Below are 21,577 nucleotides of genomic sequence, written 5' to 3' on the forward strand. Positions count from 1 at the left end.
AAATAGCACAGTCCGCTTTCGAGCCAGGAGCAAAGCTTGCATGCAATGTACCTTCTATGTACCTCGTACCTTGTACACGAAGGCGGAAGCGGATTCCTGCTTGGCTTTCTAGGGAGTACGAACTTTACAAACGGACAGGACATTGGAATGAGCGCTTCAAAAAGTTTTTGCAGTGGGCACATTGTATTATACGAGTACAAGTATTATGGCGTACTTGTACTCGGTACACTCGTAGCAGCAACTCGTGGCTCAACGGGATAAACATTCGCAGAGGTGGGTACTCGCCCACGTTACCAAATGAATCTATCTCCCCAGTGATGCAAGCACAACGAGTATAACGGAGTACTTTCCACGTCCGAGGGTTTCCGCAAGGTGGTATCACCGACTTTCTGATGCTGAGTTCACCGTCCCGGAAAAGAGAAAAGAAAAATTCCACGTTCAGCAGGGAGAAACAAGGTGGAGCTTCGAGGGCTGGTTCCCCTTCCGTGCCACTGTTATTTCCTTGAGCCTCCTCGTCCCTTTCCTCCTCCAATTGGCATGCCGCGTGCTCGATTACGTTGCTGTTCTGTTGGAATGCGCCTGCGATTAGTACTGAGCCAGCGACTACCGAATACTTGTTCAAGGGTGCCTACCTAGGTACTTGTATAGACGGAGGAGGGGGTAATTGGAGCGTCGGGTCTTGCGTACCCCCTTGGGCGCCTCGTAGTCCTTGCATTCGACGGACGTGCCAATAATCCCTACCTAGGCGAAAATCGAGACATGGAATGCTCAAGGGTGGATAGGTGGGCAGCCCCCTTTGCAGCTTCGTCGCGTTCTCGCTTAGAAGTGGCGTTTTTATGGCCTCTTCGGTGTTGGTGGTGTCGGCTTTTCCCAAGGTCCATACAGTGCATTCGGAGGCTCACAGCCCATTGAGCCCATGTGTGGACCTTGGCCATCTTGGGCAACGCCGCCTTTAAGCTACATAGGTACCCAGATTTACAGGCTAATTTTGCCGGCTCGGCCACCCGCTTGGGCTTGGGGGTGGGCACGCTGCTCGCACCTGTTGATCGTTCCTCTTTTGCCTTTGCCCATTGCCTTTTGCCATCTTCTCTCGCTCTATCCGCACCTGGACCCCCGGCCTTAGGTCAGGTCAGTCTTTCACTTCTGCAACTCTGAGTAAAGATTGTCGTGCTGTGAAGCCTAGGTGTATTTTGTCTGGATATTTTTTACTCTGGACTCCGAACATCCCGGTCCTATTCTCGGTCTCGAACGCAAGCGATTCCAATCCCCTCCATCCGTCGATCTTATTGCCTGCAACCTTTTACCGACCGGTCCTTGCGCTTTCACTCTCGCGACCTGCCTTGGAATCGACCTCAGCTCTCTGGCTATTCAATCCACCACCGTGGTTCAAGGCTTTGGAGTGGACGACTTCTTCTGGCCTGTTTTCATCTTCAACAGGGCCAAACCACAAGTGCTGAGAGCCGCCTCCTTGAGCGCCTACTGGCCATCTCGCTCAGCCAAGGACGCTGAACATGCGGCCCTCACCATGAACCGACCGCGAAGCTGAGAACTGGCCGAGAACGACGCGTGCTGCAGTAAGATTGAGATGCAAAGAGCAAGGAAGGGGGTTCAACCGCGGCCATGCGGATCTCAATACGGGAGCAGCTCGGACTGCTCGTCCTCTTTTGCTCACTTATGTCTCTCATGGTGCTTGCACTTGCAGTGGTACGTCTCGTCGGAGGTGATGCTGTCGGATAATACTGAATAAGTTGTGGCCAGTGGTTCCAAAATTACAATTTCATCACGGGTATCAGGTCAGGAAAAATGTCCTTCTCACCCGAGGTCCTCCAGTGCTGATCAGCGTTCACAGGTTATCTGGCCTGTCCTTGACAGCATCGCTCAAAGCAGCACAGTTCACAAGTGCGCTGCTGTTGTATGATTCACAGGCCAGGTTGATCAGCACGCGGCTGCTAATTCAGAGTGCCCTGGGTAGATATAATTCGGGTAATCTCCCGGAGGACCGTTCTTCGTAAGGTGCTTATGCTAATTGTGGCCATCGAGAAGGGAACACATCAAACGAGAATTGGCAGCGATCTGCCAGTGACTTACAAGGCGCTCTCGCCAATGGCAGCGTTCTTGTTCAGGCAATATTATATCCCAATGCATTCAATGGCAATGAGACTGCTGTCAATGGGTTACTCAATGTCACTGCGCTTGGATTGACCGGCTCTGTCAAACTGCCATACAATTACCCCAATGGCTCAGCGGTTTACTTGGGAGACCCCGGCTTGGGCTATCCGCCCTCAATGTATCCGAATTTGACTTATGGCCCTCCGCAACCAGGAACCAATTTTTCAACGATATACTACCAAGGTAATATCATTCAACCCAACGACACGCTTTTCTTAGGACCGTTGGTTGTGAACGAGACTTATTCACTTCTATCGCTCACGGTTCCGCTGATCAATAACACTTCTGCGTCCGATGTCCTTGGCTGGATGACCGTTCTGGTCAATACTGATCTGATCTACGAAATCCAGCAATCTCCCGAAGGGCTGGATAAAACGGGGGAGACTCTTCTCATTGGTCCAGCGACGTCGAATAACCATTTTGAGCAAGAAATCCGGGGATCTAATAAGTCCTACGCGGGATCTCAACTCGTCCGGTTTGTGCTGCCGCCCGAAAGCAACGCTACGCTGGGATATCGACACCAGGCCCGGAGCGGCGTCAACAATGCCACCAAGCCCTTCCTTGCCTCAGATTATCCGGCAGTCGTTTCGGCATGGACAAAGGACAATAAGGCCATCAATAATGCTGGTGCCTATATCTCGACCCGCAATGAAGACGGAACAAGAGTCTCCGTCGGTTATGCCACGCTGTCTACGAAGTATGTCGATTGGGTGGTGGTCGTGGAACAGTCGCACCATGAGGTGGTTGCACCCATCGATCATCTGCGCGACGTTGTTCTTATCTGTGTCTTCTCTGTAACTGGCTTGCTCCTAGCCGTCATGTTTCCTATGGCACATTACTCAATCACTCCAATCCGACATCTCGCAGCCGCAACTGCTAGAACCGTGGAGCCTTATCAACCTGACGATAACAGCGAGTATTCAAGCACCCTGGGCCAGCAAGGAGCAGAAGTGGAGGAAATATTAGATGCTGACGAACGTGATGTGGCTAGAAAGGAGGGCTTTTTGGGTGTTCTGACTAGAATCACCAAGCCGAAACAACCAGAACGATCGACGACGCCTCGTCACCTGCGGCGTAGAACATTCAGAATACCTCGGAAAGTGCCAGAGCGAAAACACCTCATTACTGATGAGCTTACTGAGCTCACACGTACATTTAACGAGATGTCCGACGAACTCACAATGCAGTACGAGCGCCTTGAGGAAAGGGTAAAAGAGCGCACAGCGGAACTGGAGAAGAGCAAGAAGGCCGCAGAAGCGGCGAACCAGAGCAAGACGCTCTTCATCGCCAACATTTCCCATGAATTAAAAACGCCTCTTAATGGTATTCTCGGCCTTACCACTGTGTGCATGAACGAGGATGATATAGGTCGGATCCGATCAACCCTCAATACCATTTACAAATCTGGAGACTTGCTGCTCCACCTGTTGACTGATCTCCTCACTTTCAGCAAGAATGAGGTCGGACAGCAGCTGTCGATAGACGAAGCGGAATTTAGACTCAACGATCTGAGCACCCAACTGATGCCCACCTTTGAAAAACAGGCTCGGGAGGCGCAAGTGGATCTCAAAGTACTTTTTCTTGGGACGAACGACGCTTTTGGTGACGCTTCTGAGTTATCTGGCGACAAACTGTACGGCCCTGTCGGCACAGGTCGTGTAAGGGATATGTGCCTATGGGGCGACAAGAACAGAATTTTGCAGGTGTGTTCTGTCTCGAATCAAGATTCGGTCTACTAACAACCCACAGGTTCTGATGAACTTCGTCAGCAACAGTCTCAAATTTACTCCTGCTCACGGCTCTGTCACAGTTCGTGTTCGATGCACAGGTCTCGTTGAGAATTTTCCCAGTCGAGCAGGAAGCGCGCGGAAATCGTCCCTGAACTCGAGAAAATCCAAGTCGTCAAGTAACAAGCGAGTACGGATGTCAGATGGCTCGCTGGTTTTACCAGATGGCACAGATCATGACAAGAATCATTCGAATTCCGGTGGAACCGAAGATTCAAAACTCAGCATTAATGTGGCTGGGGGCACGACGCACATATCAAAAATCGCAGAAAGACAGCGGTCCATGTCTCCTCCACCAGTGAACACGAAAGATTTGAGTTTTGAATTCGAGGTTGAGGATACAGGCCCTGGAATACCACCTGAACAGCAGAAGATGATTTTTGAACCCTTTGTGCAGGGTGACCTCGGCTTGAGCAAGAAATATGGAGGTACTGGACTTGGTCTAAGCATATGCGCTCAATTGGCGGCCCTAATGGGCGGCGACATATCTCTCGACAGCAAAGTGGGGGTTGGCAGCAAGTTTACTATGCGCATTCCGCTTCGTTATGTATCGGAGCGCTCTCCTTCAATGGCGTCCTCGACCCACAGGACAGCCTCCAAAGCCAGCAGTCTTGTTGGGCAAACATTGCATGATCAGCCCGACGCAATGCCGCACAACCATAGTGGCTCCACGACGTCCTTGACCTCGGCGCGGGATGACCAACTGAAACTGGCTGACGTCCCAAGGATAGTTGGTTTTACTCAACCCTATGTGGCCAAAGAGACGAAAAGTAGCGACTCATCCCAGGCAAAACTCAATGAGATAAAGAAAGTGGAAAATGAAGCTGCGCAAAAGGGTCGGAAAGTTCGCGTGCTGGTGGCAGAAGACAACCAGGTGAACCAAGAAGTGGTACTTCGCATGTTGAGGCTGGAAGATGTCTATGGTAAGTTGCCTGACCCAGTGAATGTAAAAGTCTCACCGCCGGATAGATGTCACTATTGCGAAGGACGGACAAGAAGCCTTTGAAAAGGTTCGAGAATCCATGGTGAGTGGGCAACGGTTCGATTTGGTCTTTATGGACGTTCAGATGCCCAATCTCGACGGGATCCAGTCGACGAAACTCATTCGGGAAATGGGATTCAAATCACCTATCGTCGCCCTCACTGCGTTCGCTGAGAAATCCAATGAAGACGAATGTATGGCATCTGGGATGGACTACTTTTTGGCCAAGCCGATTCGAAGGCCTGCCCTCAAGCAGGTCTTGAAGAAATATTGTGCAACAATACCAGAGGAAGAAAACGAAGGAAGTTCAACTGCCGTGCCGAAGGTCGGTGAGAATGCAGCGTCACAATCAAAAAGCGGCCAGGCGACATCTAAAGAGCTCAATATTGACATGCTGGACTCAACCGACGTTTCACCTCTGTCATAATTACCCCAACAGCGCGCTTAGTGGCCTCTCGCCGTCCCGGCGGAAGCACAGGGGGGAATCTGCGCCAGTTGTATAACAATACTCTTATTCGTCTTGGGCATAGGAAGATTTGTGGAATCTAGGCACACTCATGCCAGGATACTTCACTACTGGCAGGCTGTTGTTTGACTGAGCATCTGAGTTTTCAGGTTTATTCTAGCTAGTGCATATGGACAGCGATGGCGTGAGGAGTTCGGGTCTACGTATTGATGGAAATGATCGCTTCAAGACGGATCTGAGTGCTACGGTTTGGGAAAAAAGTACAAGCTACGTGGGAAGTGGCATTGGCTAGGATTGTGGGTATCACGGTTCACGCATGGTATACAAGGAGAGTTTTCGTTCCTCAACAAGATGGACGAGTGCCAAGAATGCCCGTCCTTAATTGATACAAATTCTCACATACCCATGTATCCTTTACGGACCATTTCTGACCGAGCAGCACAAATGAGTTTGAGTGGGTGACATCGGACTGCAAAGTCACATATTGCGCCTCTAGGCTCTCGCCCTTGGAAATTTGATACGACAGAAAGCGCTTGGGGGTGGAGCTCTACAGTAGCTCGCCAGTTGCACCTTCAAGTCCCTGGTAGATTGGCGGGATTCCGCCATCGATTCATCGCGGGGTCCAGGCTGCGTCCGGCTACCTGCCACCCACCTGCGCTGCCGTGGGCAGGCCAGATCGACCCACACCGCAATGAGATCGAATCTCGCTTGTCAATCCGATCCCTCGCCCTTGACATCACCATTCATGTACCAGCTGGTGCCAGTATTCACAATTTGAAGGGACGGCTGGTTTTGCACCTCTGCTTCTTTTCGACCGCTTCGGAGCCTTCACCAATCCCCCTTTCATCTGCAGACTAAGTAAAGGATAGATTTCTAGTCGCCTCAATCGAGCATTTCCGACCATGTGCCCATTCAAGCGGAAAGCGGACGATGCGATACTGCCTATCGATGCTAAGCACAAGAAGTCACGCCCCACTCAGATCTTGTCGAACCGATATAAAGACTCGGAAAATGAGATCAAGTACGGCATCGTCCTCCGCAAGTATTATCCTCCTGAGATGACCAACGAGCGAGCTGAGGCATACAACGCTGGCGAGATCGAGCGACCCATAGAGACATTGGAGAAAGCCGTCAAAGAAACACAGGGAGATCGAAACCGAATACAGCCAGGTGATTGTGTGGTTCACTGGTTCAAATGCGACTTGCGGATTACAGACAACAAGGGGCTGCACCTAGCCAGCAATATGGCCAAGATGCACAATGTGCCCCTTGTTTGCCTTTATTTGATATCACCACAGGACTTCGAGGCTCACTTGACATCCCCTGTGCGCGTTGATTTCATTCTTCGCAACCTTGTCATGCTCAAGAAGGATCTGGGTGATTTGGATATACCGTTGTACGTCGAGACTGTCGAGAAGAGAAGGAACGTTTCGGCCAAGCTGATGGAGTTGTGCACAACTTGGGGTGGTTGCCATGTGTTCTGCAACGCCGAGTACGAGGTGGATGAACTCAGGAGAGAAGCTGCTCTGACCAGGTCCTGCTTGGAGAGGGGAATATCTTTCAATGTCGTCCATGACACCTGCGTTGTCGAACCTGGAAAGCTGAAGAGTGGCTCCGGCGGCGCAATATCAGTCTACAGTCCCTGGCATCGAAAATGGTGCGCCTACCTCGATCAAAACCCCAAAGAGCTTGGCTGTTTCCCTCCACCAGCAAAGAATCCTCCAACTTCCGTGGACAATTACCCACAGCTATTCGACACTGAGATTCCAGCCGCGCCTCCATCGAAGCAGCTGAGCGAGGAGGAAAGAAAGAGATTCCATGCTATGTGGCCTGCAGGAGAACGTGAGGCTCAAGATCGACTGCGCAAGTTCGTGCTCGAGAAAATCGCCAAATACCACGATACTAGGAACTTTCCGGGAGGCAACGGGACATCTGTCCTGAGCCCACATCTTGCGGCAGGAACAATTGCCGCACGGACTGTTGTTAGAGAAGCTCGAGAAGCCGCGCCCCTCAAAAAGTTGACTGACGACCGGAAACAAGGACACTCGATGTGGATCGCTGAGGTGGCGTGGAGAGACGTGAGTGACCCCCTCCGAAATGCAGTAGTAGGGAGCTGAGGCTAACAGCGGTCTGCAGTTCTATAAGCATGTCCTATGCCACTGGCCGTATGTCTGGTGAGTGCGTGGTGTTCCGGTTTTTCTTGGAAGGCGTGATGGCTGAAATCTACTCGCAGCATGAACAAACCGTTCAAACCAGAATACAGCAATATCGAGTGGGAGTACGACTTGAACCAGTTTAACAAATGGACCGAGGGAAGGACAGGTTTTCCCATCGTTGATGCCGCAATGCGCCAAGCTGCACATACAGGATACATGCCCAATCGTTGTCGTATGATTGTGGCGTCCTTCTTAGCCAAAGACCTTTTGGTTGACTGGCGCATGGGCGAAAAATGGTTCATGGAGCACCTCATTGATGGTGATTTCGCATCGAACAATGGCGGTTGGGGGTTCAGTGCCAGCTGTGGTGTTGACCCACAGCCATATTTTCGCATCTTCAACCCCTTACTTCAAAGCGAGAAGTTCGATGCGAAGGGGGACTATATTCGTAGATGGGTGCCGGAGCTTGCAGAAATCGAAGACAGCAGAGGAATCCATGACCCGTACAACCGTGGCTATGGGAAGTTGGCTGAAGAGAACGGATATCCAAGGCCGATTGTCGATCACAAAGAGTCCAGAGACAGGGCCCTCACGCGATACAAAGCGGGCATCGGAAGGAACACTGCATGAAGGCTTCCTGGCTCAAATCGAATCCCAAGGAGCGGAACTGGACTGGAACAAACCTTTGAGACGCACGGCGAGCTTTGTGAGTCCTGTTTCGCTTGCTCTGAGTTTTTAAATGTAGCCTTCAACTTGGCGTAATTGTGCCACCGACCCTTGGGCAGAACTGACAACTCACGATGGTGTGTGTCTTGTGGTTGAGGATGCGAAGCTCGAGGTCGCACAAAGTGGCTACCTAGGTACCCAGGTAGGTAGTTACTGAGGTTCCGGGGGCGGCTTGGGAGCACTTCGTACTGGGAGGGGAGCGGCAACCGGCAACCCGGCTATGAGCCCGGCGAAGCCTTCCTCCAACCAGCCGCCGAGATGAGCACCTAGCACGAGGACCAGCGGGGGCTCTGCCCCTCGTTTGGCCCACTAACGTCTTTCCTGGCCGCTGGTGCCACCCTCTTCTGAGGCTTTGCTCATCTCAAGACCAAGGATTGGGTGAATTTTTGGTCCTTCTCCCATTGCTCACCGTGAACCCCGGCAGCAGCAGTGGCGGCGAGGCGGGACTCGGGCACATTGCGCTTTTTGACGGTCTGCCCTTATTCCCTTTACGATGACCGCCTGGGAACTTCTCTGCTTCCTTCCACGGTGCAACCCCCATCAGCCTCTATCCCAGGACTTCTTGTGGTTGAGAGTGAGGTCCATGGCTCTTCCCGGTCTCTCACCCTACTCAAGCCATGGCCAAAGGAGCGAAACGGGCACTTCAGTTGCCCAAGCAGCAACTGCTCATTCTTGCGGCATGCCGCTTCGCAGAGCCCGTGGCGATGACTTCGGTCTACCCATACATTGTGAGTCCTTGCCATGTCTCCGACGTATTGATCAATCTCACTGACGCTCTACAGCCGGAGATGATCCAATCCTTCAACGTCCGCGATGATAAAGTGGCTAAATGGGCCGGTCTCATGTCTGCGACTTTTTCACTGTCACAATGTTTGACCGGAATCGCTTGGGGACGAGCCTCAGATCGCTTTGGCCGCAAGCCCATCATTCTTCTTGCCCTGACCTGTACCATGATATCGTCCATACTATTTGGCTTCTCCAAAAATCTTCTCTGGGCCTTCATCACACGGTCCTTGCAGGGCCTGTCGAACGGGAATGTCGGGATCATTCGGACGGCCGTGGCAGAACTGGTCCCGCAGAAAGAGTTACAACCGCGTGCATTCAGTATCATGCCACTCGTTTGGAATATTGGGAGTATATTTGGGCCGTCCTTCGGTGGATCTTTGGTCCACCCCGTGGAACGATATCCTGAGGTCTTTGGAAGGTTGAAGCTGTTCAAGGAATATCCTTTTGCGCTGCCAAACGTCTTGATCAGCATTCTTTTCATGTTCGGCATTACTGCCGGTTTCCTTTTCTTGCACGAAACTCTCGAGGAAAAGAAATCCAACCGGGACTATGGCCTGATACTGGGCGAATTTCTGACCAGTTTGTGCACCCGAAAGCCGCAACGCAGGAAATGGTCAAACACTGAGGAGTCCGATCCGTTTCTCTCTGGCATGTCAAGTGAACTGTCCACACCGGTATCTGGCTCCATTTCCGCGGCTAAGATCCCCAAGCAGAGTCCAGGCTGGGCAGAGGTCTTCTCCGGTCAGTCGAACATCAATCTCGCCGTCTACACATTTCTGGCCATGCACTCTGTGGCCTACGACCAACTGCTGCCAATATTTATGCATTATCCCGTGCAACCTATTCAAGACCCACAGGTCCATCTACCTTGGAAGTTTGCTGGTGGATTCGGGATTGACTCCAACAGAATCGGCTTGCTTTTTACGATCTACGGTGTTTTCGGCATGCTTATCCAATTTTTTGTCTTCCCGCCTTTCGCCAGGAGGTTCGGCGTTCTAAATTGTCTCAAGGCTTGTTGTCTAACCTTCCCCCTGGTCTACGTCGCAACACCTTTCACAGCCCTTCTGCCTACCGACTCGTCAAGGCAAGGCATCATGATGTTGCTAATGTTGATCAAGGGGTTTTGCGGTATCTTTGCGTTCCCCTGTTCTACCATTCTTCTTACCAACAGCGCGGCTAGCTTGAAGATATTAGGTACGCTGAATGGAGTGGCTACCAGTATCTCTGCCATTGGAAGAGCTGCCGGACCAGCTTTAGCAGGCGCGACGTTCACAAAAGGAGTCGATATCGGATACGTCGTGATCCCTTGGTGGACATTGGCCTTGGTTGCCGTTATTGGCGCTGTTCCAGTATGGTTTCTCGTGGAGATGGAAGGCTTTGGTGGAGATCTGGACGAAGACGAGAGTGACGTAGAGGGAGAAGAAGAGGAAGAAGATGACGACGACGACGACGACGACGACGACAATGGAGGCGGCGCTAAAACATCTGCGATTGTGGCCTCTAGAGCACATTCCAGGAAGTCTAGTGCCCCATCTGTACCCGAAGAGGCAGTGGAGGACGACGAAGAGTTGCCAGGGTCTCGCCTCTTGACACCAGCTACGACGCGGAATTCACAACCTTCATCTCGACGCCAGAGCCTCCAGCTCCGACGAGTCTCAAGCCCCATCGGTCTTGGCCCTGGCATCATTCCCGCCGGAGCCCGCAGATATAGCAGCGACCTGGGAGCTACAAGGAGTGGATTAGGTGTTGGTGGGACGAGTTACTATTGAGCATTTTCAGAGTGCAGCGTGAGAAGTTCAAAAACGTTTACTGGTTGATGACGAGAGGTACAAATACGGCGTACTGGATAGGTCCCAACAGTCTGATTATGACTATGACTTTGAGTCACAGGCGTGCTATGGTGCCTTCCAGTATCTGGTTGACACCATTCCGCACCTCTTCCACAATGTCGGCAGCGTTCTGCAACTTGTTCACAAGCCCTACTCCAGCCCCTGCCCAGACGTTCGCCCGGTTGGTTTTTCCAAAGCCGGCGTCCTTCCCAGTCACCGCTTCATTGTGCATTTCTCGAATCTCCTTGATATCGATACCTCGAACATAATCAGCGTAGCTCTCGGTAACCAGGCTTCTTCCGTCATATGCATCCGGCCAAATATTGGGACCCTTAACATTGTCGAACAATTTGCTCCGTACGGTGCTTTGAGCTCCATCTCGTGCGGCCAGTAACAGCTCCCGATACCCAGGTGGCACTTTTGTCTCTTTCGCCGCGAGGAACCTCGTCCCCATCACGACACCAGATGCGCCCAGAGCGAAAGCCGCTGCAGCACCGCGAGCATCCGCGACACCCCCCGATGCCAACAACGGAATATTATCAAGGCCCTTTGCCCCAAGAGCATCGGTCGCCTCTGGTAGCACCGAAACAATACTGGCACCTCTTTCAAACCCATGGCCACCGGCGTCAGCACCCTGCATGACCAGAGCATCAGGCTTGGCCGTCATCGCGATCTCAACCGCGGCGCTCACACTGCCAACCTGGATCCAAATCCTAGAATCTGGGCAGCATCCTCGAATCTCTGCAGACCAAGTGGCGTAGTCCCTCAGCTCTTTTGCGGCAAATAGCCAGATCACGGCTGGTTGGTACCTCTTCAAGATGGGCAGCACAGACTCAGCCTTGACGATGAAGGGTAACAGGCCCACACCGATGGGAAGCATATGACTCTGTGCATGAGTAGCCTTCAGCTCATCTGCTGCAATGTCCAGTTCATTCTCCAAATCATCGGACATGATGGCCCCGATCATCCCGAGGCCGCCTGATTTTGTGACGGCGCTTGCAAGATGGCCGCCAGCAAAGCCACCCATGGGTGCATTGACGATGAGCGGAGATGATGTCCATGGGAATTGGGATCTGAGCAAACCCGCCATGTTGGATCGAACCTGTGCGGGAAATATCAATCCCCTTCGCGGCCGGATGTTTTCAAAGTTGCAAAGTTTTAAGAGCTGCGGTGTGAGGAACACTGAAGGGCAATGGCCAAGCCGGGGAGATCGAGGCCAGCATTGTCTCTCGCGCACCTTGTACCTTAGACACTGCGTTTGCTTGACATCCTTCAGCTCTCGCGCTTATGCTGTCTTTGGGCACTGACAAAGAACAGCAAACTCATCATTTCCGCGGAGGAGACTGAATCCTTCTCTCATTACGACATTCCGACTGTCATATGGGCGCCTGACGCTTACGGCTTTCTCGCCCCATGAAAATCCGACGTGACGCTGATTGTTTAATTATGAATGGATGCAGCCTATGTCATTCGATTGTGCAATTTAATGTACTACAGGATGACTCGATAAGATATCGACGTTACTGCCTAGGTAAGCTCAACCCGTGTAAAGAGAAGAAAGATTGGCTCGCTGGCCCAACACGAAGGACGTAATTTCACCTGTGTCCCTTGTCATCCTTGGCAAGCCTCTGTCAGTGACATACCGGGGCTGACTGTTGCAGCCCAGATATTATCCCAAAAGATTTGTGGCTGCCTCTAGTCTCTCTTCAATGATTGCGCTCCATCTCTTTGCATTTGTGATATTCTTGTCTTCGAAGCTCTCAACGAGGCCTGGATAGGTAGCACCCGCATAACCAGTCCACCGGCCAGGGGCGAAGACGACATGCTTGAACCAAGACCTGTTGTCTAGACCGCCAGCAAAGAGAAACTGACGCTCCAGTGTTTTATATTTCTCGTTTGCATTCCGCACTTCGTAGAAGAGCCTCACCTTCTTCCACCAATCCCACCACGGCACGTCCTCCGCGAGCTTTTTTGTCAAGTCGGTGGTATATTCATCGAATTTCGTGGCAGCTTTGCCAAATTCTGCTGTAGCATTGTCAAGCGCCCGGAAGCTGAAGCTCGACCCTTCCAAGTGCGGTTTGGATCTCTCTTTGACATCGTCTAAATAGACACTGAGACCTTTGGCGTAGTCTTGAGCGCTCAAGGACAAGACAGGAGTCTCGCTCAACTGCGCGGTCAATAGTGCTATTATTTTGGCCACGGTGGCATGGTAGTGCCAACCATTGTCCCCATAAGAGTCCATCCAATGGAAAGAGTCATAGTTTGAGTGGTAATGATAAACAGCGTCTTTCGGACCATTCCCAAACCCGAGGTCAAGCGATGGGATGCCGGCAAAGTCCTGGAAGGCCGTAAAGTCACTGCCAGATCCCATCGTGCGTATATGACCATCCCAAACATCACCGACTGACTGTCCTTTGGTGGTCTGGTTAGGTGATGGCACCGAGTCGGTTGCCGCGTACAAGAGTTTGTTCAACAATGGAGATGCAGCAGCTTCAAAGTGTGTACCGCGCGCCCCCACATCCACATTTAGATAGGCGACAGTGCTGCTAGAAAGCCACGGTAGGTATTCCTCGACCCATTCCGTCGAACCGACAAGGCCATACTCTTCGCCATCCCAGCTCGCAAAGACAATTGTTCGGAGCGGCTTCCATCCAGCCTTGAGCGCTTCTCCGAACGACCGAATAACTTCATTCAGTGCTGCCGAGCCGGAGTTGGGATCTCCTGCGCCTCCTGCGATCCAGGCGTCTCGATGATTTCCAACGACGATTACTTCATCCTTTGCTGTGCCATTGATTATACCAATAACATTCCACAGTGGCGTGGTAACATATTCCTGCTCATTTATCAAGTTGAGGACAACGGAGTCTGGTGACGGGCCGATGTTGTATTCAACACCCTTGTAAGCCAGACCTCCGCCATGCCAGGCCTTGTCAAACGAGCTTGCGTTGGGTCCATGCCCGTTCAAAGCTTTGAGGAGAGGGAGGGCATCGGCGTAAGAAATGGGCAGCGATGGGATGCGAGGAGTGGAGCCATGGGGATCGACACGAGGCACACCTGGTTTGGAGGGATAACCAGGTGTTGTTGGATCGCCGGGGAGTGTGCCTGCGCCTGTCAGCAAGGGTCAGTTGTGGAGGCCCGAGAAACACACTGATGTATTGCGTACTGCCTCTTTGCACGCTGCTCGGATTTCTAGCCGGTCCATCTGGGTAGGTCTTGTATCCATTCTCCTCTGTAACATCGCCGTCCTCCTGCGGATCAGAGTACATGACTACTCCGACCATACCTAACTCCTGAGCCCTTTTCACCTTGAGCCCACGGAAGATGCGGCCGTATTTGGCCAGGGCAATCTTCCCCTCCAAGGTAATATTCGCAGCTCGTAGATCTTCGAAGTCTTGATATGTGCCGAAATTGACATACACATATGGGGCAGTAACATTGCCACTGGCCGAGTAGCCGTGGAATGTTGGAACACGATCTTGCAATGAAGTTGTTGGATCCTCGTCGATGACATCTTCTTCCAGGCTGCATTCATACTTGACCTTGTGCCCGTCTAGCAAGGCCAGCCGATGGTCAATCGGGTAATTGATAAACACGTCGTAGGCGACAATATCCGACTTGACACCGAACTCTTCCCATCTCTCTCTTGTCCACAGAGCTTGACTCAAGTTCTTGCCTGCAAGATGAGGACCCGACGTATAATACTCGCTCCATGAGCGTGCCTTGTCCTCATTGGGAGTCTCGAGGAGCAGCTCAATAAGTTCTTCGTAGGTGATGCCCGCACTCTGCGGCCATGAGCGAGGATAAGGACGTGACCAAGGAAAGTAGGAGGAGACAGAGTCGTGACCACGGGGTAGGATGGCGACCGGAAGAAGAAAGCAGATAACAATGGCTATCAGACTGCTTCCTAAAGCGATGGAGCAGAAACGTTTCAGTGTCGTGTGCGGGTACCTAGGCTGGCGCCGAGTCACGTAGACGGTCGTAATAAGGGGTGTGCGCTCATCCATGACGACCGCATCCTTATGCATTCAAGCGGCAAAGGAGATATGCGAATAGAAAAAATCGCCCCGTTGCGTCTTTGCACAATTCAACAAGTAGACTCGACTGAAGCTCGTGAGGACGAGGTCGTTTCCCCAATGACCGAAACTGCAGAGTGATTGTCCCTCTCCAATACATGCCGGGCAGGTCAGCCGATGACATATGCGACCTCGGCGAGCACCATCATCACAATCTACCTCGCTACCACCCATCAAATCAAGAGAATTCTTGCAACTGCCCTTTGCCATCAAGTGCTGGAAGCCATGAGGCTCGCCTGCTCACATAAAACTCCACACCCGGCTCTGCTGTCTCAACTCCGGAGGTATCGTCAAGAGAACCAGCCACGATGAGTACCACACCGCGAAAACCCTCAGCATCCCCGACCTTGTTGATAACACACCCACAATTAGCACAGAAAGAATACGTCAAGATCATGCCGCTATCCTGAGTCGTTGCATATGTCTTGGGCGCTCCGGCCGTGATCTTGAAATTCCCCTCTGGAACAACGATATTGGTCGTGAACACACTGCCACTAACGTGTCGACAAGTTATGCAGTGGCATATCGCCTATGCGACTTAGCAACATTCTTGAAGAGACCGCGACAATGACTCTTACCTTCATGACGGGCTCACCGGTATACTCATACTTCAGTTCACCGCAAAGGCAGCCTCCGGTTGGCATGATGAGATTTTTCAAAGAACAGAATCAAGGTCTATTGAGGCAGGAGTCAGCTTCTGGTTGTTTACCGGATCACAATGGTGAGGAGAGGGTTACTTATACATTGTATACCATAGTAGAACAGCCACGTTGCAGCATTCATATAACCGCAAGCAGAACCTAAACTTGGCTAACGCGATGTCGACAGAAGGGCGCAAGCCGGCTGTCGGTGGTCTAACCTGTTGATATCGAGCTCATAAGCTATTTCTCGTCGATCTTGAATCGTGCCATGCTGCACACCTGTGCCCACGTCCAGCATGGCCTACCATTGCCTGGGATTCTGGTCCCAACTGCGCTGAAATCGATTGAACGGTCGAACTGTTCGGCTGACGTTGCTGAAAGGTGTCAGCATGTCAATCTAGGGCGCAAAAGTGGACATGGATACTGCCTTTGTGTAGACAGCTGACCTATGGTTATGAAACCTTATTCTACTTAGGTAGGACCGCAGTTGTGCTCGTCTTGACCAAGGGCGAAACGCTGTGGTCGGCCCATATGGTAAAAACCTCCAATACACGTTCAGTCAGTGAGCTGGTGTTTTGGCTTACCATAGGCCATGTAGGCCTGCCCAAGGGATCTTGTCCCGAGATCCTCAAGTTACCCATATTCGGCAGTGGGTATTAGCATGTCATTAGGCCGTTTCCGGGTTGACCGGTGAATCCTGCCACTCTTCTGACCTGCACGGCTTGACGAAGTCTCATGTATTTCTTGCGTCTGGTATGGTGTTTGTCTACATAATCAAGACTGGCGCACCGACATTTGAAATAGAGTGGGCCATCTCGCTCGGCAGCTAACATGATTGTAGCGCAATCCGCTCCCAATCCTAAAAGAAAGAATGAAAACTGGGATTTGATCGATTCGCGCCGCTGATGTGATTCGCAAAAGCTGTCATCTTGCCCAGAAGCAGGAAACATTAAAACAACTGGGTGACAATCGAAGGACCGATCCACTCCATCGCACAATGCCTCTCTGTCAAAGGAGTTTTCCGGTCGACGCCTCTGATCCGCATCAGACACTACAGCGAGCAAAGATCTCTCTGCGAAACGCGACCGAGAGATTCATTGACTCCAGATCACCTGGAGGGATAATCTGGGAGGCATACATGCCGCAATTGCCGGCAGTGGGATCGATCCACTATATGATGGTCAGCTTCAAACATTGACATATCCAGGGCTACGACGAACCCAGAAAAGGTTTGGAAGGCCGCCCCATGACATTGTTCCCTTCTTGCAAATACCGTCCACGTCTTTCATGTTCAGAATGCCGCCTAGGCCAAAATTCCACGCAGGACTGTCAACTCCTCCGCGAAACATGGGCCCTGCCCCTGGTTCGGTCACTGTTGCAACCAAGCTAGCTTCATCAGAAAGCTGTGGCGTGAACATCATATTTACGGTCTCCGGTTTGAGGAGAGTGCCGTCATTTTTGAGCAACGATATAAGCACTTTGATATAGTCTTCGGCAGACGAGTACAAACCCCCGCCGCCGAGGTCGTCTTTTGGATTGGGATTGGGGTATGGGTCAGCCGGTACAAGGTCTCCTTCTGGTGTCCTGGTGGTTGTGGCACACAGTCGACTGCGCACCCTCTCGTTCTGCCCAAGGCGGAAGCTTGTGGATGCCATTCCCAAAGGATCCCAAATATTCTTTTTCATATACTGCCCGAGCGTCATATTTTCATTCACTCGCTCGACCATTTTGCCAGCCCAGTCGATGCCGCAGCTATAGCTCCAGCCCTCGCCTGGCTCGAACAAGAGAGGCATGTGGTATGCTTTCCGCTAAGGGTAAGTATGTCAGGATTCAAGTATGCCAATCTTAAAGGGTATGATCTCACAATCTCGCCGTTCCCCGGGCGGGTTAATTCGCCGCGCCATTGTCGCCACTTCATGAGGTCTGGCGACAGGAAGTCATACCCCATGCCACTAGAATGTGTCAGCAACTGGCGCAACGTAATTTTCTTCGTTGCCTTTTTGAAGTGTGGTTCCCCTGTGTCTTGCCTCCATCCCGTTAAGATGTCTGGTGATTTCCACTCATCGAAGAATAAGGAGACATCATCATCGAGACTTAGTTTTCCCTGCTCGACGCACTGCATGGCCGAAATGGTGGTCAGAAGCTTTGTGCATGACGCAATCCAAAACGTGGTATCTTCAGTCATCGCTCTGGCAGTCTCCGGGTCGACAGACGTAAAACCCTTAGCACTATGGTAGATTATAGCACCTAGATCGCTGTTAACCAAAATTTCGCTTTGTGGGGACAAATAGCCTTGTTAACCGGAAGCATCAGCTGCTATCGTGACCGCCCCAGCGATCTTTCGAGTTGGACCAGGTTTGGTGGCAGATTCAAACTGCTTATCGAACGACATCTTGATTGAAGAACGTGGAAGACCGCTGGTACTGAATGCTACGAGCCTGATGTTTTTGTAGTGGCGATTCAACACTCTGCTGGGGTCAGGGAAAGACGCTTGAGAGAAGAGGAACTTGATGGCGCTGTTATAGCTTTCTGATTTTCTTGTCCAGACTCCGCCACGTAGATATTTCAGTGCGTGCAGAAACTCTACTTCACGAGTCTTTGAAAATTGAAACAACCTGATCCCTCCATTTTCGGTAATTGTCATCAACCCCACCTTCGAGAAACAATTCCCTCGGTGCCGAGCACAAGCCGACCGCGAACAAGCCGGCAGCGAATGAATATTGATGTACCGAGTAGATTCGTTGACTTCATATACACAATTCTCCTGTCCGGAGGAGAGATCCTTCAGTAACGAGCCATGTCCTGTGGATGAGCCGTCTCCTGCTTCCTAAGCGGGGTACCAAAGGTGTCGAAGTTGATTTTCCGCGTTGTATATCTGAGATCTTCGGGATCCATGTTGCGGCTATTGACACCAATCTCGTTTATAGTGTCTCGCTCAGGATACCAAAAACACCTACAGACCCAGTCAGGTTTGGGTGATCAGAAAGAGTAACCCCCCCCCTAGAAAGCTCACGCACAGAGGCGAAGATATATGCTTAATTGAAAAGTCTTACATGCAGCCGCAGTTGTCACAAAAGTTGAAGGAGATATCTCGATCGCCCCAGATGTACTTCTTTACATTGCCAGCTTTGTGCTTGTTAACGGTGACCTCTTCGGGTTTGTAGTAGATCCACGCAGCTGCGTAGCGACGACAGATAGTGCATTGGCATTCGTTGATCTCATTCGGCTGATAAGGGACAATCACTTCGATCGCGCCGCAATGGCAGATTGATTTGAGGGGCGAGCTGGAAGATTCCTCGGCCATGTTGAGCAGACCGGAGAAAACAGAGTGATCATGAGGGACTTTGCAATTACGGCACCTATTACCTCCTTACTACTTCGCACAATTATAAGGCAAACAGGTAGAGTGACTAGCCATTGACACTTAAGCCATGCACTAGATCGGTACTCGGGAATTGTTACTAGTGCAAGGCAACCTTAGGCAGCAACAGCAACTTTGGTTATTAACGCGTTTAGGGTAAATTCGCGTTGATCGCACGACTTCTCCATTTTCAGGAACGGTCCTCAGGCCTAGCATCTCAAAAGGGCAAGATTCGTGGAATTCCTCCTGAATTCTGCAGATCTAGTAGATACCTGTCAGGATCAGAGGGTTACTGACATCCATCAATCAGAGCCGCTGTATTTCATCTTGCCAGATACGAGGTGTTGATGCGAATGTGAAATTCTAAAATGCCTCTTATTAGTAGCTATACAAGTAGTATGGCTAGTAACACGAAGTGCTTATGGCAAGCTTTGATACAGGCCGGGTCGCTAAGATGTGGGTTGAGTCGGGCTGGGCTACGGGTTGGCTGTTGAGATTGACAAGTCGTCAGGGAATCTATACCTATGATAAATTGGTAAAAGTACAAGCCTCTTTATCTCGTAAGGATATTAAGTATGATCACGGACAGTTGCACCGTCTGTACCTGCTTACTTCTTAGGTGAGTAACAAACGAAATACCTCTCTGTCGATCGCCCGATAGAACCAGGACGCTAAAGGGTCTACGTTGATATCCAAGTGAGGTATCTCTCGGCTGGGACTAGAGTATTGTCGTAGTAACGTGCTAGTTGGACAACTGAATGGCATAGTGCGTGGAAGATGGAGTTTGCGAATGACGACCACACGTTCGGGTTGTTTCATAAGAGTCCATAGAGTAATGTTCTCCAGAATTTCCTATGGTAGCTTTGGAACGATTGACATACCTGCTGAATCTTCGAGAATCGAAAGACTGAGTATATCACCTGACAAGGTTGTCTCTGCCCCCAGCCCGCCTTTCGATGAAGGATGCGAGGCGTTGCTCAGCAAAGGTCAGGCATTCTTGTACCTCTTTAGCGTGTCGCAGCGCCACAGGATCTTGAAGCAGGCGTTCCTCAAGATACCAGCGAAGCTCCTTCGACCACTCATTTTCGAACATCCAGCTCAGGCTAATGCCCAGAACTTTGATTGACGTCTTTCCGTCTTAGGAAACGGCCGGGGAACATTGAGACGTGCCGACAGGCCAAAATGCTGTATTAGGATTGGCGCGCGTATTGCACTCTGATTGTGATCGCATGCATTTTGCCACGTAACAGGCATTTAAGCGTGTTACAGCCAACGAGACCAAGATTTAGAATATTTCAAATCATCACAATTAGTGACTCTAAAGTTGCAGTGTACATTTCAAAATTGGGGATGTATTGTGATCCGTGGCCCGTCTGTCGTGTTGGGACTGTCTTTCACCTTTTTGGCGGGAGAATCTTTCATTTCAGCACCACTCTCGGCACTAGTAGCTATATTGGTTATGTTGTCTTTTGAGAGCTGTTGATGTAAATCACCAGACATCGGGCCCAACCACTGTTTCGATCTTGCGCCTGTCGAAATGTGTTTTATCGATCTCTGGTGTCCAAGAGTGGACACTATAACTTGGTGTGCATCATCCAGCATATGAAGGTCTTCAACAACATTGGTACGCTCTTTCGTGACTTAGTCCGTGCCACATTCACAAATAGGCAGGCATTGTATGATGCTCTTCAGCTCTCCCTAGTGACGATGACAGGGCCTGAAAGTTCAAGTCGAAGAGTCGACTCTCCCCAACGCCGAGTTTCATGGCATCGTCAGTGCGTCCAGATGTGCCCACTTTTTAGAACCATTCTCTACAATTTACTCTGTGGCTCCTGCCCCTTCAAACTATTCTCTGACCAAGAGAACGAGTACGAAGCCTCCAGACCGGGGTCAATGAGAACATTCTCGACGTTGAATCAGAGCCGCCCAGGGTAACGGGTTTGGAGAGTGGTAGAGAGGGGGGAAGTCCGCTCGCAAGTCGAAGAGTCAGTCATGCATTCGTTGCTGAATACGAGGATATGTCTGAGCTGAATCCGATAAGTGAGGTGTTGTCCCCATGGGGGGCACAAGGATGATGCAGTGAGAACGAACTTCTCTTTAATGCCACCATCTTTCGCGGCTGCGGAGCCTTTAGTCGTCACACTGAGCGAACCGTCTGCGAAGGCCGATGAGGATGCTATCGTTATAGACGACTTAGCTCTGAGAGTGGAAGGAGTGCCCTAGGCAGCACCGACAAAGGCAGCATGATTGCGGAGATGAGAGAGCTGAGCTGGTCGTCGGGATTGCGCAGCATGCACTGGGGAACAGTTCTAGGTTGGAGACTGAAATACAAAGCCTCAGCCTTGTGCGTGCAGCCTTGTTTCTTTCTCCAAATGCCAAGAATGAGCTAACCTCTTGAGGAAGGAAATGATGCTGCCTTATCGACTCCTGGATGGAGGACTGGACAGAATCTACCGCTGCGACCCCCCTTTTCTTTCTAATCATCCGAGTCATAACAACCGAGGCTGTCAGAACAAAATAGTGAGTTCCATGTATATGTATCTGTGCAAGTCAGCTGAAGCTTGTCTCTATACTTGAAGCATAACGCGAGTCAAGCCAGCT

The 21,577-nt window shown here is 51.1% G+C and overlaps 7 protein-coding genes across 7 annotated transcripts; 3 read left to right on the forward strand and 4 right to left on the reverse strand.

Moving 5' to 3' along the window:
- Positions 1-1,620: 1,620 nt before the first annotated feature.
- Positions 1,621-5,365, forward strand: Z520_12228 (uncharacterized protein; the record flags this gene model as incomplete). Its single annotated transcript, XM_016782715.1, has 6 exons — positions 1,621-1,704; positions 1,759-1,793; positions 1,850-1,983; positions 2,041-3,872; positions 3,919-4,879; positions 4,926-5,365. 6 exons carry the CDS (start codon positions 1,621-1,623, stop codon positions 5,363-5,365), a joined length of 3,486 nt encoding a protein of 1,161 aa, XP_016626197.1.
- Positions 5,366-6,306: 941 nt separating this feature from the next.
- Z520_12229 (uncharacterized protein) lies at positions 6,307-8,190 on the forward strand (the record flags this gene model as incomplete). Its single annotated transcript, XM_016782716.1, has 3 exons — positions 6,307-7,482; positions 7,541-7,578; positions 7,638-8,190. 3 exons carry the CDS (start codon positions 6,307-6,309, stop codon positions 8,188-8,190), a joined length of 1,767 nt encoding a protein of 588 aa, XP_016626198.1.
- A 713-nt stretch (positions 8,191-8,903) lies between these two features.
- Z520_12230 (uncharacterized protein) lies at positions 8,904-10,841 on the forward strand (the record flags this gene model as incomplete). The annotated part of the gene is made up of 2 exons (XM_016782717.1): positions 8,904-9,014; positions 9,069-10,841. The coding sequence occupies 2 exons, from the start codon at positions 8,904-8,906 to the stop codon at positions 10,839-10,841; spliced, it is 1,884 nt and encodes a 627-aa protein (XP_016626199.1).
- Positions 10,842-10,956: 115 nt separating this feature from the next.
- Z520_12231 (uncharacterized protein) lies at positions 10,957-11,991 on the reverse strand (the record flags this gene model as incomplete). The annotated part of the gene is made up of 1 exon (XM_016782718.1): positions 10,957-11,991. One exon carries the CDS (start codon positions 11,989-11,991, stop codon positions 10,957-10,959), a length of 1,035 nt encoding a protein of 344 aa, XP_016626200.1.
- Positions 11,992-12,570: 579 nt separating this feature from the next.
- Z520_12232 (uncharacterized protein) lies at positions 12,571-15,618 on the reverse strand (the record flags this gene model as incomplete). Its single annotated transcript, XM_016782719.1, has 4 exons — positions 12,571-14,003; positions 14,050-14,683; positions 15,219-15,503; positions 15,553-15,618. The coding sequence occupies 4 exons, from the start codon at positions 15,616-15,618 to the stop codon at positions 12,571-12,573; spliced, it is 2,418 nt and encodes an 805-aa protein (XP_016626201.1).
- Positions 15,619-16,659: 1,041 nt separating this feature from the next.
- Z520_12233 (uncharacterized protein) lies at positions 16,660-18,007 on the reverse strand (the record flags this gene model as incomplete). Its single annotated transcript, XM_016782720.1, has 4 exons — positions 16,660-16,785; positions 16,836-17,423; positions 17,480-17,862; positions 17,917-18,007. The coding sequence occupies 4 exons, from the start codon at positions 18,005-18,007 to the stop codon at positions 16,660-16,662; spliced, it is 1,188 nt and encodes a 395-aa protein (XP_016626202.1).
- A 392-nt stretch (positions 18,008-18,399) lies between these two features.
- Z520_12234 (uncharacterized protein) lies at positions 18,400-18,919 on the reverse strand (the record flags this gene model as incomplete). The annotated part of the gene is made up of 2 exons (XM_016782721.1): positions 18,400-18,568; positions 18,669-18,919. The coding sequence occupies 2 exons, from the start codon at positions 18,917-18,919 to the stop codon at positions 18,400-18,402; spliced, it is 420 nt and encodes a 139-aa protein (XP_016626203.1).
- Between the last annotated feature and the right edge of the window lie 2,658 nt (positions 18,920-21,577).

Source organism: Fonsecaea multimorphosa (assembly GCF_000836435.1).
Source record: "Fonsecaea multimorphosa CBS 102226 unplaced genomic scaffold supercont1.50, whole genome shotgun sequence".
Lineage (NCBI taxonomy): Eukaryota > Fungi > Ascomycota > Eurotiomycetes > Chaetothyriales > Herpotrichiellaceae > Fonsecaea > Fonsecaea multimorphosa.